This window comes from Rhinoderma darwinii, chromosome 13 (genome assembly GCF_050947455.1).
Source record: "Rhinoderma darwinii isolate aRhiDar2 chromosome 13, aRhiDar2.hap1, whole genome shotgun sequence".
Classification (NCBI taxonomy): domain Eukaryota; kingdom Metazoa; phylum Chordata; class Amphibia; order Anura; family Rhinodermatidae; genus Rhinoderma; species Rhinoderma darwinii.
Window position 1 is genome coordinate 2,490,273 of NC_134699.1, and position 17,505 is coordinate 2,507,777.

General features: G+C 39.0%; 1 protein-coding gene across 7 annotated transcripts in view; it reads right to left on the minus strand.

Annotated features, from left to right (window-relative positions):
- Positions 1-17,505, minus strand: part of NFATC2 (nuclear factor of activated T cells 2) — a 99,410-nt gene that overhangs the window by 60,399 nt on the left and 21,506 nt on the right. For all 7 annotated transcript variants that reach the window (XR_012851559.1, XM_075845509.1, XM_075845506.1 and 4 more), the window contains 2 exons: positions 15,083-16,082; positions 11,798-11,966 (listed from right to left, as the gene is read on the minus strand). Coding sequence is in view for 6 of the 7 variants with exons in the window: in XM_075845506.1 (XP_075701621.1) it covers positions 11,798-11,966; positions 15,083-16,082 (1,169 nt within the window). In the remaining variant the exon portion in view is untranslated. The remainder of the gene's footprint in view (positions 1-11,797; positions 11,967-15,082; positions 16,083-17,505) is intronic.

Genomic DNA, 17,505 nt, shown 5'->3' on the forward strand with positions numbered 1-17,505 from the left:
CCACCAGGCAGAACGTATTGTGAATCTCAAGAATAGAAGTCTACTATTTAGCCAGATATTTTTAGCTAGACCCTCTGACAATCATTGTAAAAAAACCTGTAATGTCTGTTTTAAAACATCGAGAGAAGTACACCGAGAATGTACTTAGAAAAATCATTTACCCTTCAAAATGTTAGATTTATGACCCAGAGTTGATGGTGTTTCGTAGAGGGATCATGAGGACACAGCGCAGTGACAGACGTAAAAATGTAATGTGTAGGACTGAAGAACCTGGGTCCATAAAATTCTAAATCAAGTTATAGTAGAGGTCATAATATATCATATACTGTAAAACTGGGCTGGGCAAATGGCAGGAGCCGGGTTCATCAATGCACTTAGAAATTTGCTGCTGGTGATTAACTTTTTGGGTTGTTTATTATTGCAGTGTTGGAAAATTTCTATGACTGGGCTACTAAAAAGTTGAAACGGGATCGCGGTTGTAAGAAGCCATTCCCCCTATCTACTGGATAAGTGATAACAGGTAGATCGGTGGGGCACTAGCCACTGGGACCCCTACCGATCAGGAGCTGTGCATGCGCTATGCTGCAACATTAAAAGTCTAATGGAAATTAGATGGAATTTGCTGAGCACTGTGCTCCTCCTGCTCTATAACATGATGCACGCCGGTCAGACTGCATGTTTAACATCACAGGTAACCTTTAAACGAATAGACAGGATTTGGGAAATGCCTACATAATAATCCTCAATCTTATTATACGAACAGCAAGGCTCCGTTAATACCGTAGTCGACTGCGCTATTCATTCCGTCAAACGACGGAACCCTTGCACAACGGAGATAAACGGAAACCATTGGCACCGGATCAGTCACCATTGAAACCTATGGTTTCCGTTTGTGTCAGTCAGGGCTCCGTTCCGACGGAAAGCTCCAAAGGAACGAAGCCCTGATGGAGATGTGAACGAAGCCTAAGACGTATACACAGAGGAGATGTAGTGTCTGTATATAGGATCAGTATAAGATGTACACAGAGGAGATGTAGTGTCTGTATATAGGATCAGTACAAGATGTATACAGAGGAGATGTGGGGTCTGTATATAGGATCAGTATAAGATGTATACAGAGGAGATGTAGTGTCTGTATATAGGATCAGTATAAGACGTACACAGAGGAGATGTAGTGTCTGTATATAGGATCAGTATAAGATGTATACAGAGGAGATGTGGTGTCTGTATATAGGATCAGTATAAGATGTATACAGAGGAGATGTAGTATCTGTATATAGGATCAGTATAAGATGTACACAGAGGAGATGTAGTGTCTGTATATAGGATCAGTATAAGACGTACACAGAGGAGATGTAGTGTCTGTATATAGGATCAGTATAAGATGTACACAGAGGAGATGTAGTGTCTGTATATAGGATCAGTATAAGATGTACACAGAGGAGATGTAGTATCTGTATATAGGATCAGTATAAGATGTACACAGAGGAGATGTAGTGTCTGTATATAGGATCAGTATAAGATGTACACAGAGGAGATGTAGTGTCTGTATATAGGATCAGTATAAGATGTACACAGAGGAGATGTAGTGTCTGTATATAGGATCAGTATAAGACGTACACAGAGGAGATGTAGTATCTGTATATAGGATCAGTATAAGACGTACACAGAGGAGATGTAGTATCTGTATATAGGATCAGTATAAGATGTACACAGAGGAGATGTAGTATAAGATGTACACAGAGGAGATGTAGTATCTGTATATAGGATCAGTATAAGATGTACACAGAGGAGATGTAGTGTCTGTATATAGGATCAGTATAAGATGTACACAGAGGAGATGTAGTATCTGTATATAGGATCAGTATAAGATGTATACAGAGGAGATGTAGTATCTGTATATAGGATCAGTATAAGATGTACACAGAGGAGATGTAGTATCTGTATATAGGATCAGTATAAGATGTACACAGAGGAGATGTAATGTCTGTATATAGGATCAGTATAAGATGTATACAGAGGAGATGTAGTGTCTGTATATAGGATCAGTATAAGATGTACACACAGGAGATGTAGTATCTGTATATAGGATCAGTATAAGATGTACACAGAGGAGATGTAATGTCTGTATATAGGATCAGTATAAGATGTACACAGAGGAGATGTAGTATCTGTATATAGGATCAGTATAAGATGTACACAGAGGAGATGTAGTGTCTGTATATAGGATCAGTATAAGATGTACACAGAGGAGATGTAGTGTCTGTATATAGGATCAGTATAAGATGTATACAGAGGAGATGTAGTGTCTGTATATAGGATCAGTATAAGATGTACACACAGGAGATGTAGTATCTGTATATAGGATCAGTATAAGATGTACACAGAGGAGATGTAGTGTCTGTATATAGGATCAGTATAAGATGTATACAGAGGAGATGTAGTGTCTGTATATAGGATCAGTATAAGATGTACACAGAGGAGATGTAGTGTCTGTATATAGGATCAGTATAAGATATACACAGGGGAGATGTAGTATCTGTATATAGGATCAGTATAAGATGTACACAGAGGAGATGTAGTATCTGTATATAGGATCAGTATAAGATGTACACAGAGGAGATGTAGTATCTGTATATAGGATCAGTATAAGATGTACACAGCGGGGATGTAGTATCTGTATATAGGATCAGTATAAGATGTACACAGCGGGGATGTAGTATCTGTATATAGGATCAGTATAAGATGTACACAGAGGAGATGTAGTATCTGTATATAGGATCAGTATAAGATGTATACAGAGGAGATGTAGTATCTGTATATAGGATCAGTATAAGATGTACACAGGGGAGATGTAGTACCTGTATATAGGATCAGTATAAGATGTATACAGAGGAGATGTAGTGTCTGTATATAGGATCAGTATAAGATGTACACAGAGGAGATGTAATGTCTGTATATAGGATCAGTATAAGATGTATACAGAGGAGATGTAGTGTCTGTATATAGGATCAGTATAAGATGTACACAGAGGAGATGTAGTGTCTGTATATAGGATCAGTATAAGATGTACACAGAGGACATGTAGTGTCTGTATATAGGATCAGTATAAGATGTACAGAGGAGATGTAGTGTCTGTATATAGGATCGGTATAAGATGTACACAGAGGAGATGTAGTATCTGTATATAGGATCGGTATAAGATGTACACAGAGAAGATGTAGTATCTGTATATAGGATCAGAATAAGATGTACACAGAGGAGATGTAGTGTCTGTATATAGGATCAGTATAAGATGTACTCAGAGGAGATGTAGTATCTGTATATAGGATCAGTATAAGATGTACACAGAGGAGATGTAGTATCTGTATATAGGATCAGTATAAGATGTATACAGAGGAGATGTAGTATCTGTATATAGGATCAGTATAAAATGTATACAGAGGAGATGTAGTGTCTGTATATAGGATCAGTATAAGATGTACACAGAGGAGATGTAGTGTCTGTATATAGGATCAGTATAAGATGTACACAGAGGAGATGTAATGTCTGTATATAGGATCAGTATAAGACGTACACAGAGGAGATGTAGTATCTGTATATAGGATCAGTATAAGATGTACACAGAGGAGATGTAGTATAAGATGTACACAGAGGAGATGTAGTATCTGTATATAGGATCAGTATAAGATGTACACAGAGGAGATGTAGTATCTGTATATAGGATCAGTATAAGATGTACACAGAGGAGATGTAATGTCTGTATATAGGATCAGTATAAGATGTATACAGAGGAGATGTAGTGTCTGTATATAGGATCAGTATAAGATGTACACACAGGAGATGTAGTATCTGTATATAGGATCAGTATAAGATGTACACAGAGGAGATGTAGTATCTGTATATAGGATCAGTATAAGATGTACACAGAGGAGATGTAGTATAAGATGTACACAAAGGAGATGTAGTATCTGTATATAGGATCAGTATAAGATGTACACAGAGGAGATGTAGTATCTGTATATAGGATCAGTATAAGATGTACACATAGGAGATGTAGTATCTGTATATAGGATCAGTATAAGATGTACACAGAGGAGATGTAGTATCTGTATATAGGATCAGTATAAGATGTATACAGAGGAGATGTAGTATCTGTATATAGGATCAGTATAAGATGTATACAGAGGAGATGTAGTGTCTGTATATAGGATCAGTATAAGATGTATACAGAGGAGATGTGGTGTCTGTATATAGGATCAGTATAAGATGTATACAGAGGAGATGTAGTGTCTGTATATAGGATCAGTATAAGATGTATACAGAGGAGATGTAGTGTCTGTATATAGGATCAGTATAAGATGTACACAGAGATGTAGTATCTGTATATAGGATCAGTATAAGATGTACACAGAGGAGATGTAGTGTCTGTATATAGGATCAGTATAAGATGTATACAGAGGAGATGTAGTGTCTGTATATAGGATCAGTATAAGATGTACACAGAGGAGATGTAGTATCTGTATATAGGATCAGTATAAGATGTACACAGAGGAGATGTAGTGTCTGTATATAGGATCAGTATAAGATGTACACAGAGGAGATGTAGTGTCTGTATATAGGATCAGTATAAGATGTATACAGAGGAGATGTAGTATCTGTATATAGGATCAGTATAAGATGTACACAGAGGAGATGAAGTGTCTGTATATAGGATCAGTATAAGATGTACACAGAGGAGATGTAGTGTCTGTATATAGGATCAGTATAAGATGTACACAGAGGAGATGTAGTATCTGTATATAGGATCAGTATAAGATGTACACAGAGGAGATGTAGTGTCTGTATATAGGATCAGTATAAGATGTACACAGAGGAGATGTAGTATCTGTATATAGGATCAGTATAAGATGTACACAGAGGAGATGTAGTATCTGTATATAGGATCAGTATAAGATGTACACAGAGGAGATGTAGTGTCTGTATATAGGATCAGTATAAGATGTACACAGAGGAGATGTAGTGTCTGTATATAGGATCAGTATAAGATGTACACAGAGGAGATGTAGTATCTGTATATAGGATCAGTATAAGATGTACACAGAGGAGATGTAGTGTCTGTATATAGGATCAGTATAAGATGTACACAGAGGAGATGTAGTATCTGTATATAGGATCAGTATAAGATGTATACAGAGGAGATGTAGTATCTGTATATAGGATCAGTATAAGATGTACACAGAGGAGATGTAGTGTCTGTATATAGGATCAGTATAAGATGTACACAGAGGAGATGTAGTGTCTGTATATAGGATCAGTATAAGATGTATACAGAGGAGATGTAGTATCTGTATATAGGATCAGTATAAGATGTACACAGAGGAGATGAAGTGTCTGTATATAGGATCAGTATAAGATGTACACAGAGGAGATGTAGTGTCTGTATATAGGATCAGTATAAGATGTACACAGAGGAGATGTAGTATCTGTATATAGGATCAGTATAAGATGTACACAGAGGAGATGTAGTATCTGTATATAGGATCAGTATAAGATGTACACAGAGGAGATGTAGTATCTGTATATAGGATCAGTATAAGATGTACACAGAGGAGATGTAGTGTCTGTATATAGGATCAGTATAAGATGTACACAGAGGAGATGTAGTATCTGTATATAGGATCAGTATAAGATGTACACAGAGGAGATGTAGTGTCTGTATATAGGATCAGTATAAGATGTACACAGAGGAGATGTAGTGTCTGTATATAGGATCAGTATAAGATGTACACAGAGGAGATGTAGTATCTGTATATAGGATCAGTATAAGATGTACACAGAGGAGATGTAGTATCTGTATATAGGATCAGTATAAGATGTACACAGAGGAGATGTAGTGTCTGTATATAGGATCAGTATAAGATGTACACAGAGGAGATGTAGTATCTGTATATAGGATCAGTATAAGATGTACACAGAGGAGATGTAGTATCTGTATATAGGATCAGTATAAGATGTACACAGAGGAGATGTAGTATCTGTATATAGGATCAGTATAAGATGTACACAGAGAAGATGTAGTATCTGTATATAGGATCAGTATAAGATGTACACAGAGGAGATGTAGTGTCTGTATATAGGATCAGTATAAGATGTACACAGAGGAGATGTAGTGTCTGTATATAGGATCAGTATAAGATGTACACAGAGGAGATGTAGTGTCTGTATATAGGATCAGTATAAGATGTACACTATACTATTTTTTTGTATTCATTATTGTTTGTGACAGTACAAAATATTTTGCACCTTCAAAAAGATAGTACAATTTGATCTATGCAACATGCCTAATTCCCCAAAAGTCTATTTTTTTATTAGTTTTTCAGAAAATGGGTGTACAAAGTTGAACAACAATGTCCAAAACAAATAACAGAACAACAGAAGCAGCATTTATGCATTACACCTAAGCGTCCCATTACTTCCTAAATTTTATCTAAAAATTGTATTTTAATACAAGTAGACCATCTACAGAGAAATGAATGGAAGCAATGGAAAAAGACCAGTGAGCAGACAGCTATCCAACCCAGATAGGAGCCTCGGAATTGGTGGAGGTCCCAGAGGTTTGACAGCCACCGATAACTTTCATGACCTGTCTAATTGGCAGATCAAAAAAGTGAAATATGTCCAACCTTGGACAACCTCTTTAAACAAAGTTACATAATGCTACTGTACAGCATACATAAATTATATGGAGGTCATATCAAATATAAAAAAATTTGATGTTCTATAATTAAAAACAAATATTCTCTTTATTATTACTACATCTTGTAGGTTTTAAACAAAAGTTTGCAATTATTATAGCTAAAAATTGCATTTTTATTTTTTATATCTCGGGCAGCGCCACATTGGATCGCCACGATTAAAAGTAGTGTATAATAGCCTCCTGCAGCATTTCACCCCAAGCACCGGTGAACATATTTTCTACTGTTTACCAAATTGAAGGACTAACAAATGAACACCCTTCCATTTATCAACACCTCCTCCTTTGCACCACCTGCCTAGGTCACGATACATCTGTGTGTAAAATAATATGTAGCAGATAAAACTCAAAACAAACACACCAAGATTATATGGGGATGATAGGAGAACGAGGACAATTCTCCAAAGCAAAATTCACATTTTAAAAAAATCTAAAAGTGAAATGTTTTCTTTGGCAGAAATCGAATGTATATTAACGTGAGCACATTTTCAGTGTTAAGAAAAAAACCACACACATATAATAATACAGCCAACACCTGGGAAGGAAATTATTTGCATTAAAAAGGTGTGCTGTTCACAATAAAAACATCTATAAAGAGTACACAGGGCCGGCTGGATAGAAACCAAGAACCCTGAGTCACATTTGCCACACAAGCAAAGAAAAGCCAGACGTAATGTCTGCTTTTTCATCCCCTATTTTGGGATTTAAAGATCCTATTTTTCTGTTGAAACGTTTTCTTAATCTTTTTGCATAATTGGTCTGATATTATAACCCTGAACAGACGTGATCCGGTCTGTGACTGGAGGGAACGAGGGGCGCTCAGGCAGCTGAACACTCATCGTCCAAGCCAACAAGGGGATCTTTCTTGCCTGTACCTTATGAGAGCTAGGTAAACAAAATGGTAATTTGCTCAGTGATTTCACCAATTGATTAAATACTGAGAGAGGATTATATTTTAGTACCCAGCAGCGGTCATCTTTAACTTCATGTATTCTTGCCAAATTCCTGGCTCCTGAGGAGGTAAGACGTGATGGCTTAAGAGGGAATATGGACTTTAAAAGTTCTTTAACAAATATAATAGATCAGATTCATGATGTAATTTTTCTAGAATTGGTAGATAGAAAATAAAAGAAGTGATCAAACTGATTGTGAAGAACAATTTTAATGATAACAAATGAGACCTTGACCCAGGACTGCTCATGTTTCACACCACAAGTCCTCATTCACACATTGCACTTTTGGTCAGTATTTTGATGCCAAAACAAGTAAATATCATGGAAATACGTATACTTCTTCTCTTCTTTGCATCCAATTCAGACTTGGACTTAAAAATACTGATGCAAAATACTGACAAAATCGGCAATGTGTGAATGAGGCCTATTTGTGAGACGTGGAGCATTATATAAGAGCAAATCATGAAAACCAAATATGATCTAGAGGGGTTAATAAGGATAATTTTGGGGACATTTATGTACCTTAAAGTTAGATAAGTGATTTTCAAGTTGCTGACTAAATAAAAAAAAATATATATATGGATACACAAGTCCAACATAAGCTGCAACATCCTCCATTGCCCTCAGCAAATACTGTGCTTCTGCCCTTTCTCCGTCAAGGTTACTTCCTTCCTCTATTTTTACTGAACCACCTAAGAGACGGCTGTTTGTGAGTTCTAACCAAAGAAAGAGGAAATTAATGAACTTTCCGGTGTTCAGTCACATCTCATTTGTACTGGTATAGTGCCTGCATCGAAGTGGCTTTAAATAAACACACATACAACACTTGGCCTTGCTCATTTTATGTTAACCAAATAAAAAAAAATGATCATCGCCTGGCATCGGCCAACCCTTGTTTCTGGGCAAGATGCACATTTTTGTGCTAGACTTCACAAGCCGCCCAGAACAGGTATTGTTCATGACCATGCACATGACTGTGGTTAAAAACACAAAGTAGAGGAAGCACCATCACTTATGTCGCCCACAAGATAACAGCAAGTAGTTAACAGCAGCGCGTTACACTTCAAAAGTTCCACACTGGGCGCCAAATGTAACCTAATCAGAGTTAAAAGCGTTCACTACGCATTTCATATGCCAATGTCTACTGATGGGGAATTAGAGTATTACTGAATTCAGAGATACAGACCACCAGCCATAGTGTTGGTCATACTATGCATGGGAGGTGCGACTAATACCTCAATTATGGACCATTCATGGACTCACTTTACAGAAGCAAAGGCAGACACACTAGCACTTCAGGCGGCCATACACTTCAGATAGCTTTTGGCCAAACATTCGTTCGGCCGACAGCTATTTCTCCTGACTCCCGCATATACGTGCACGCTCGGCTGACTGTGTATGGGTTTTCAATGGTGAAAAGGGGAACAAGTCGCCTACAGACACCTCTGGCAACAACTTATCTTCCGCAGGAACAAAGGATCAGCCATGTTGAAATCCAATAAGTCCGATCCTTTTTTTCCCCCAACATCTGCCGTCGGTGAAGAGTGAGAAGACACCCCCATACGCATTTGATAGTCAGCCGGCCCCCTTGAAATTGGCTGTTTTGGATGCCTGTCATCTAATGAGTATGGGTACCTTCAGGCTGGGATTACATGTTATCATTGTGCAAAGATCAGTCTTGGGATCGAATTATAATACTGACTGCTACTGATCATACAACAATACTTAAAACATTCAGAGATTTTGACTGGATACAAACAGCACTAAAAAAGTTAGAGGTTAAAAGTCCAAAAGGAATCCAGCAACCACCCAGGCTACATAAATCTTCAGTCTTAGATAGCAATTCAAGCAACACCGCCGGATTTGCTATTTAAGCAATAATTGTCTGAAGATTTCTATTGATTGGAAGGTTGCTGGATTTCTTTGGATATTTAACTTTTATAGTAGAGTTTGGTGTAGTGAAAGGGATTATCAATAGTATGTATAGAATTATCAAATGACACGAAAAAACATGTGTAAACCCAACCATACAATGGACAGGGTGCGGAAATCAACCTTTTACAATTAAAATGATGACAGAATAAATACTAGTGAATTTTATAAGTAGTGAGGCAGGGAGAGGTACACTATCCCATTAGGAAAAAACATGCTAAATACACATAATTTTGCCATGGCTTTGCCACAAACAGCATAAATCATAGTAATAGGACTGTTTCTATAGGAACAGCATAGAAACTTATAGCATAGAAAGGTCTTGCCCAATTTTGAAATAAAGTCAGCAACATGACCCAAATATGTTGCCATGGATAAAAATAAAAATTATGTAAGAAAGGACCTATAACGTCAAGCACGTGCGCTAATAAACAGTGAACTTCTACCATTATAGCTTGGTCTTAGTAGTTGTTACTGAAGAGGTTAAGACCTTAGAATGACGTAGAAGAAGTTTCATAAGCCAGCAGGCTGTGTCACTGGTGTCCGTCTAGCATTCATGTGTTAGGACCATAGAGTAGATGGACAGACTATGTCATGAGTGGTTATAGTCACAGGAAGGGGAGTCTGGCGAGATGAAAACACCACTTTTCAACTGCTTAAGAGAAAATAAATATGCTGCTCGGGATATTTTTAGATGAAGCAGATATATAGCTGTCCTGTCTTATGCTGCAGGCTGCAAATCTGCTCTATGCTTTGTGCAAATAATAACCTATCATCACCCTGGATCGAGCACACACCTGTCTGCAGCGAGTAAGGGACAGCTCTCTCCAGATGACAATAATATGCTTGTTCATCCAAGCATTCACACACACTTGTTTACTCTCAATGACGTAATAAGCAAGGAAAAGACCAGGAAGGCTGGGGCAAGCTCTCCAGTGCTGAAATGGCCATAAAAAGGGCAGACAATTCTACAGTTGCAATGTACACTCTGGACAGGTTGTGTCATGGATTAGAAAGTAATTACACACCTTCTCCATTATGCACTTTGGTCCAGGGAAGGACTGATCTTATTACAGATAAGACCTCACATTAGTACACTAGGCTTTAGCTTTTCTGCCACAAATCAGCTAATTATGATTTGAGGTTATTTCAGAGCAAAAATAATTCATTTGTCTTAATTAAACAAATGTGATATTAAAACTGTCCAATGACATTAGATCTAGTGAATTCTGGTGTGATTCAACAATCTAATGGTTATGGCCCAACAAATAGATATTAGATCCAAGCAAAACTGGTTGCTGTGTTACCAAATATAAAATGTCAATGGCCAGCTGAAAGCCAAACTGTCAACAGAACAGGTGGTTAATTTCTATGATGGGCACAAGGGTAAGCAGCCACCAGACCAAATAATGCCATTTATCTCAGGGGAAACAATAGGATCAGACATAACATTGTCAGTGAAAACTCTCCTGTCAATGGCCAGTTTAAGGGTACTTTTACACGGGCCAACGTGGGCTGTGTAAGCGAGCGCCAATCAACGAGACAGCTCCTTTCACAAGCTAGTATGGGGACAAGCGCTCGTTAGGATTCAGATATGGATTCCCATGTTAACCCCATACCTAACTGCTGAGTTTTTCTAGCCTTGCCCTATTATCCAAGTGTAGAAAGCATCTGAATGATGAACCAAGGACGGAACAATTAAAATTTGGCCGGTGCAACGAGCGCCGATCAACGAGACAGCTCGTTGATCGGCGCTCTTTTCACAAGGAGCTAGTATGGGGACGAGCGCTCGTTACTCCGAGCACTCGTCCCCATACATTTCTATAGTGTCGGCAGGACGTCTCCCTGTTTACACAGGGAGATGTGCCGCCAACAACGATAATATTTTAAGCATTTAAAACTATACGATTAGCTAATCATCAAGCGTTTGCTTGTTCATCTGCTGATTGCTGCCCCGTTTAGACAGGGCAATTATCCGGAACGAGCGTTCTGTGAATGCTCATTTGCCTGATAATTGGCCAGTGTAAAAGGGTTTTTACCTGAATTATCTCACAGTAAACATCAAAAGGTTCCCCACAGCACACAAATGTGCCTGTTGATCAAAAAGCATTCAATCAGAACCATTTTTTTCTATCTCTGAGTAAATCAGACTTACCTGGATAATAGGGTGTCCTCCAGTGGTGGATTTCACCGCTCCACGGCTGCCCTCAGTTTCATAGTGGGCACGATGGTGTGGTTTTGGCTGTACTTGTATCTGGAGCTCATAAGAACCGGCTTGACTTGTCAGAGGCCATTCGAGGGGAGGAAGTGAAGCAACAGGGATGCTGTATGGGAAAAGTGACCAAAGCATTAATGTGTCAGTACAAGAAAAATATTCCCAGAATTTCTTTATGAATTCTGCATTGTTGCCATCTTATTATCTGACCTCTAACATCAGTGTAAAATAAGGGCAAGTCATCTAAGTCTTCCTTTAAATTTGTTTCAGATTTGATTCGACCAATGACAAGTGAGGCTGGGTTCACACGAGGTCATTACGTCCGTAATGGACGGAACGTATTTTGGCCGCAAGTCCCGGACCGAACACACTGCAGGGAGCCGGGCTCCTAGCATCATAGTTATGTACGACTCTAGGAGTCCCTGCCTCTCCGTGGAACTACTGTCCCGTACTGAAAACATGATTACAGTACGGGACAGTTGTCCCGCAGCGAGGCAGGGACTCCTAGCATCGTACATAACTATGATGCTAGGAGCCCGGCTCCCTGCACTGAGTTCGGTCCGGGACTTGTGGCCGAAATATGTTCCGTCCATTACGGACGTAATGTGCTCGTGTGAACCCGGCCTAATACATTTTCTAACTGATGTCTACAGTCCCAACCAATAGAAATTTGTTCCATCATTCAGAATTCTTATTTTTAACTAACAAATAAAACTCCTCTTGTAGTGTTTACTTAACTATCAGAGAATCTGCAATGGGAATGACTTTCCTTAGAAATGTTTGTGGATATGTTAGATCCCATGACTAACATTGATCCAGGGGAAGGTGAAAAAAAATACAACATTGCCATCTGCCATTTCAGCTTCAAATGTGGAAAAGTTCCTTCCCAAATGGAGCATCATAATAAAAGATCCGGCAAATTAGATATAGAAACTGCTGAGGATAAAAGGATTGTGTGCAGTATTTAACCACTTGTTTAAGACTGGTAGGGGCTATTGTGGCGACATTCTAGGATAAAGACTCTTGGGATAAATTTATATTAATAATATTTCAGCCGTTTGCTGTATGTCAAATTGACAAATGTGATCAGTGTATTGCACTGCTGTGTGACATTGCAGGATATACAAGACACAAGTGATATGCTTACAGGTCTAGCTTAAGCTACGTTTAATCAAAATATGCACAAAATTATGCAGAGCTGGGTGATTTAGACACCAAGTGTCAAAATAGTCATAATTATAAATGGGAAATGTCACGTTTCCAAATTCTACAGTCCTCCTACTAGTTATGGTTCATCGGTCTGGAAGCGCCCTAGTAAGCGCTTTCCACTGAAATCAATGGACGTCCATGCCATCCATTTTTTTTTACATTAAGTGAAACATCTCCAATGCTTCGAACTCTAATGGACAAAGATATGCATTTCGTGAAGGCTGGGTTCACATTAAAGAGTGACTACACTTTCATCAAACTTTTGACATGTCATAGAGACATATCATAAGTTTGGATTGGTGGGGCTGAGACCCAAACTGTTGATGAAATGAAGGTGCAGCTTCGGCTGTGATGGGCGCTCCTTATCAGGGTGAAGACCGCTCTCAGACGGCTCACATTTGTCTTCAGCCTGACATGGTGCCCAGATCACAGCCGAAGGCACTCACGAGAGATCACACAGTCTTGTCCTGGTCTGTCGAGAGCTGATGAGTGAGAGGGCGCGCGTGCGCAGCTCCGAGCTGCGCGTGCGCACACGCTCTCCTGTCTCCAGCTCTTGCTGTGGCACTGTCCGTAGCTGATTGGACAGTGTCACAGCGATATGCCTCCTTGCCATTACATGTCCCATTGACAGTTCAGGGGGGTTATTTAAATATCAGGGGCCAAATATAACGGCACTGATATCTAAATAACGGAGGAGTAGGAAAAAAGTGTAAAGTGCCCCAGGGTTTGTGCAGCCCTGCCAATTACATGCTGCACATGTAGTTCTCTTTAAGGCTTTGCATAATTCCAGACTGTTAAAAAGCTAAAATCTATAGGAAATAACGGATTATCTTTCCATGCTACTGTGATGCACCTGATATGGGGCAAGAATTACAAACTATTCCTAGCCTAAAAGCTGTAACATTTTCAGAGAAATATTATACATCAGTGTATACAATAGAATGACAACATCAATGATAGAAACACACAGCAACGCCATGCACTTGTTTGTCAGAAATTGAACAATTATTAAATATTTTCTTTACAGATCATAGTAAAGCACAAAGATATTTTGCCCTTTACCCTCATTATGCAGTTTCAGTAAAAACAAATTCTGGGCAAGGCTCTAAAGCTGACACTCTATGGGACATTTATAAAAGCTATATTAGCAATTAACAGCAATTAATGAGGAAATTAAAGCAGTCTTCTACCAAAACTAGGGCTAACAGACATTACAATATCTTGCAGCCAAGACTTCTAGATAGAGCATTATATGTGCTCATAATTACAAACAAAATACTGTGATTTTGTGACTATAAAGCCCCTCATACTTTACGTTAAAGGGGTTGTCACACGAAAGACATTTATCACCTATCCACTGGAATGGTGGTCCGGAGCTGTGCAGTGAGGAGTCTGAATGGAGAGGTGGTCACATGTGCCCTGTTGCTCTATTCAATCTCTATTGGGCTGTCCGTCAGCCACACAGGTGTGTGTGTGTGTGTGTGTGTATATATATATATATATATATATATATATATATATATATGACAGTGGATCTCCAAAGTGTGGTGTGGCCTAAGACTCACTTTTTGCTTTAAAAAAAAATGTGCTAAAATATTCTAATGGACTAAAAATCTAAACGCCGGCACTTCTTATCATCCAGAGAGTTTTATAATCCATAAAGATATACAGCAGAAATTAGTCATCAGTGAAAACTCCACCTATAGAACTTGGACTGCTGATATCCTGTGATATACCTTGAACTATGACCACAATACGTAGCTCCAGGGAGTATGTGTAGTTTATTAGAGGCCCACTAACTCCATTATAGGAATTTTCAACACTAAAGCTCAAAAATTCTTGCTAGTGACCGCTCCTAACAGTTTACTAGAACATTTAAAAAAAAAAAAAAACAAACACATATTTAACACATTACATACGCAAGTGCAAACTATTATCCTGCTTTTTAAAATTTTTATCCTTTAAATATAAACTAGTTATTATTTCACTGAAGAACCAAATCAAGGATAACTATACCTGTAGTAGGGCATTGCAGGTAAGATTTGCTTCGGCCAGGTGGGTGGAATAAGTAGAATTGAACCAGGATCAGAATTCTTCCTCTCGTCATGCTCGTAAGGCCCAAGATACTCTGGAGGCTGATAAACCTGACATGGCATGCTCTTATGAGGAGCCACTGGAGAACGATCTGGGCTGTTTTTCCACATTTTTGTCGGTACACCACATGAAGGATCGGCAGATAGGCTCAGGTCTTCCATAAGATGTGCAGATGCAGAAGGGTTATTGTAACTCAGTGAAGAGTTATCGTCCCTGGGATGAACACGGGGTGATGTCTGGGGAGAGGGCGTTCTTGACTGCCGTGGAGAAACGTTGCTTTGATGGCTATTGTAGAGCTCAGCACAAGGGTACCTTCTTTTGAACCCTGGGGATGACGACCGTGAGTTGGGTCGAGGAGATGGAGAACGTGGTCCCAGGCAGGTGTCCTCTGTGATGCTTGTCCGTGGAGACATTATTGGAGAAGCTCTAGGAGAATAACGAGGGAAGTTTTGTATCTGTGGACACAGGTCATCATTAGGACCATTATTTGGTGAAACGCAAGGTGAGGTGTAAGGAGAGAAATTAGTCTCTGAAATATAACTTGTTGATGACCCACTACTAGCAGGGCTCAAGCAAAGCGGTTCTCTGTAGCCATCATAACCATAGACTTGCAAGGTAGCAGCCAAGTTTGGCTGATGTTCTACCAAAGTATCTGAATCTCTGCTGCGGTATGAACCTGGATGAAACAGTTCATGAGATGGAGTGATCTCAATTCTTGGACTCAAGGCTGGAGCCCCAGAAGCATTTTTAGGGTCTAAGTGGTATCTGGACCCTACACTATTGTGCTGTTCATATCTGCCCATGTGATCTGAGGAGAACCTATAAGCCAGATGTTTGGGCCCATAATCGGAGACATCATCATGAGAATACGCAACTCCAGAAGAAGATGGGCTGATGATTTTATGAGAAGGAGTCGATTCTTCTGGAAAAAGAAGGGTCTTTTTAAAACTAAATATTAACTTATGTTAACAATAATGGACAATTAAATATGATTATTAAGAAATATAATAAATTAGGGATAATAATCAAACTTAAACGAAAATATTTATTGAAACGGGAGAGTTTCTAGGGATCTGCTCTCCAACCAAACTTCTGAAATCCAGATCTTGAAAATATAAATGAGGTCTGGAGAGTTTGCTACAAACACTTGGAGAATATTTATGCAAAGTCATAAATACTGTTGTAAGAAGGAACAGCCTTCCTGTAGGTTAGATATAGAATAGTTGTAAATGGTAATTGGTTGAGTCACACTGAACTGTGGAGATCTCAAGATTAAACCATTATTGTGTTGCAGGGTAAGCTGAATGTAGAATGGGACGCTGCCCCTTTAATTTACTGTCGTTTTCTAAAAGAAAACCTATTTCTTCTATGCAAAAATAAAGAGTTATTATTGAGTCAATAGTAATGGTACTTTTCTACATACAATGGGGCAGAATTACTAATGCTGTTATAATTTAGACCGACAGTCAGAAGACGCACCAAATTTAAGACGGTGGCACCTGCTGTATGAGAAATTTGGCAGATCTTGCTAGACACTTTTCGCTTCCTTATACCACCTCGATTGTTTTACTTTACATTTTGCGCATTTCAACCAGGCATGTTTTGCTCAGCCACACCTTTTGTAGACACTTCAATAGTGTCTAGTGAGGAGAAAACATCTGTTCTTTTTGTCGCATTTGCTTCATAAGAAGGTCTGAAATTTGATGCAACATTACGTGCCAAATTGTGGGGTCTAGGTGCAATCACATTAGTAAACCTGACCCAATTTTTATATCAAACAGGTCTGGCACTAAAAATATCCTACGTATGAATGGTAGAACAAATCCACATATCCCACAAAGGTGAATAATGCAGATAAGGGTATGTTCACACGGCAGCGTCCGTAACGGCCGAAATTACAGGGATGTTTTCGGGAGGAAACATCCCCGTAATTTCAGCCGTAACGGCATGTGCAGGCGCTTGAACGCCGCGTCAGTTACGGACGTAATTGGCGCTGCTATTCATTGGAGTCAATGAATAACGGCTCCAATTACGCCCCAAGAAGTGACAGGTCACTTCTTTGACGCGGGCGTCTATTTACGCGTCGTCATTTGACAGCGGCGCGTAAATATACGCCTCGTGTGAACAGACAAACGTCTGCCCATTGCTTTCAATGGGCAGATGTTTGTCAACGCTATTGAGGCGCTATTTTCGGACATAATTCGGGGCAAAAACGCGCGAATTACGTCCGTAATTAGTGCGTGTGAACATACCCTAAGACAGTAAAATGTGTTCTCGGTTCATCTAAGAAGCTAGACAAAATACAGCCAATATAGTTACAAAAGAAGAGAAAATGTAAAGCTGTT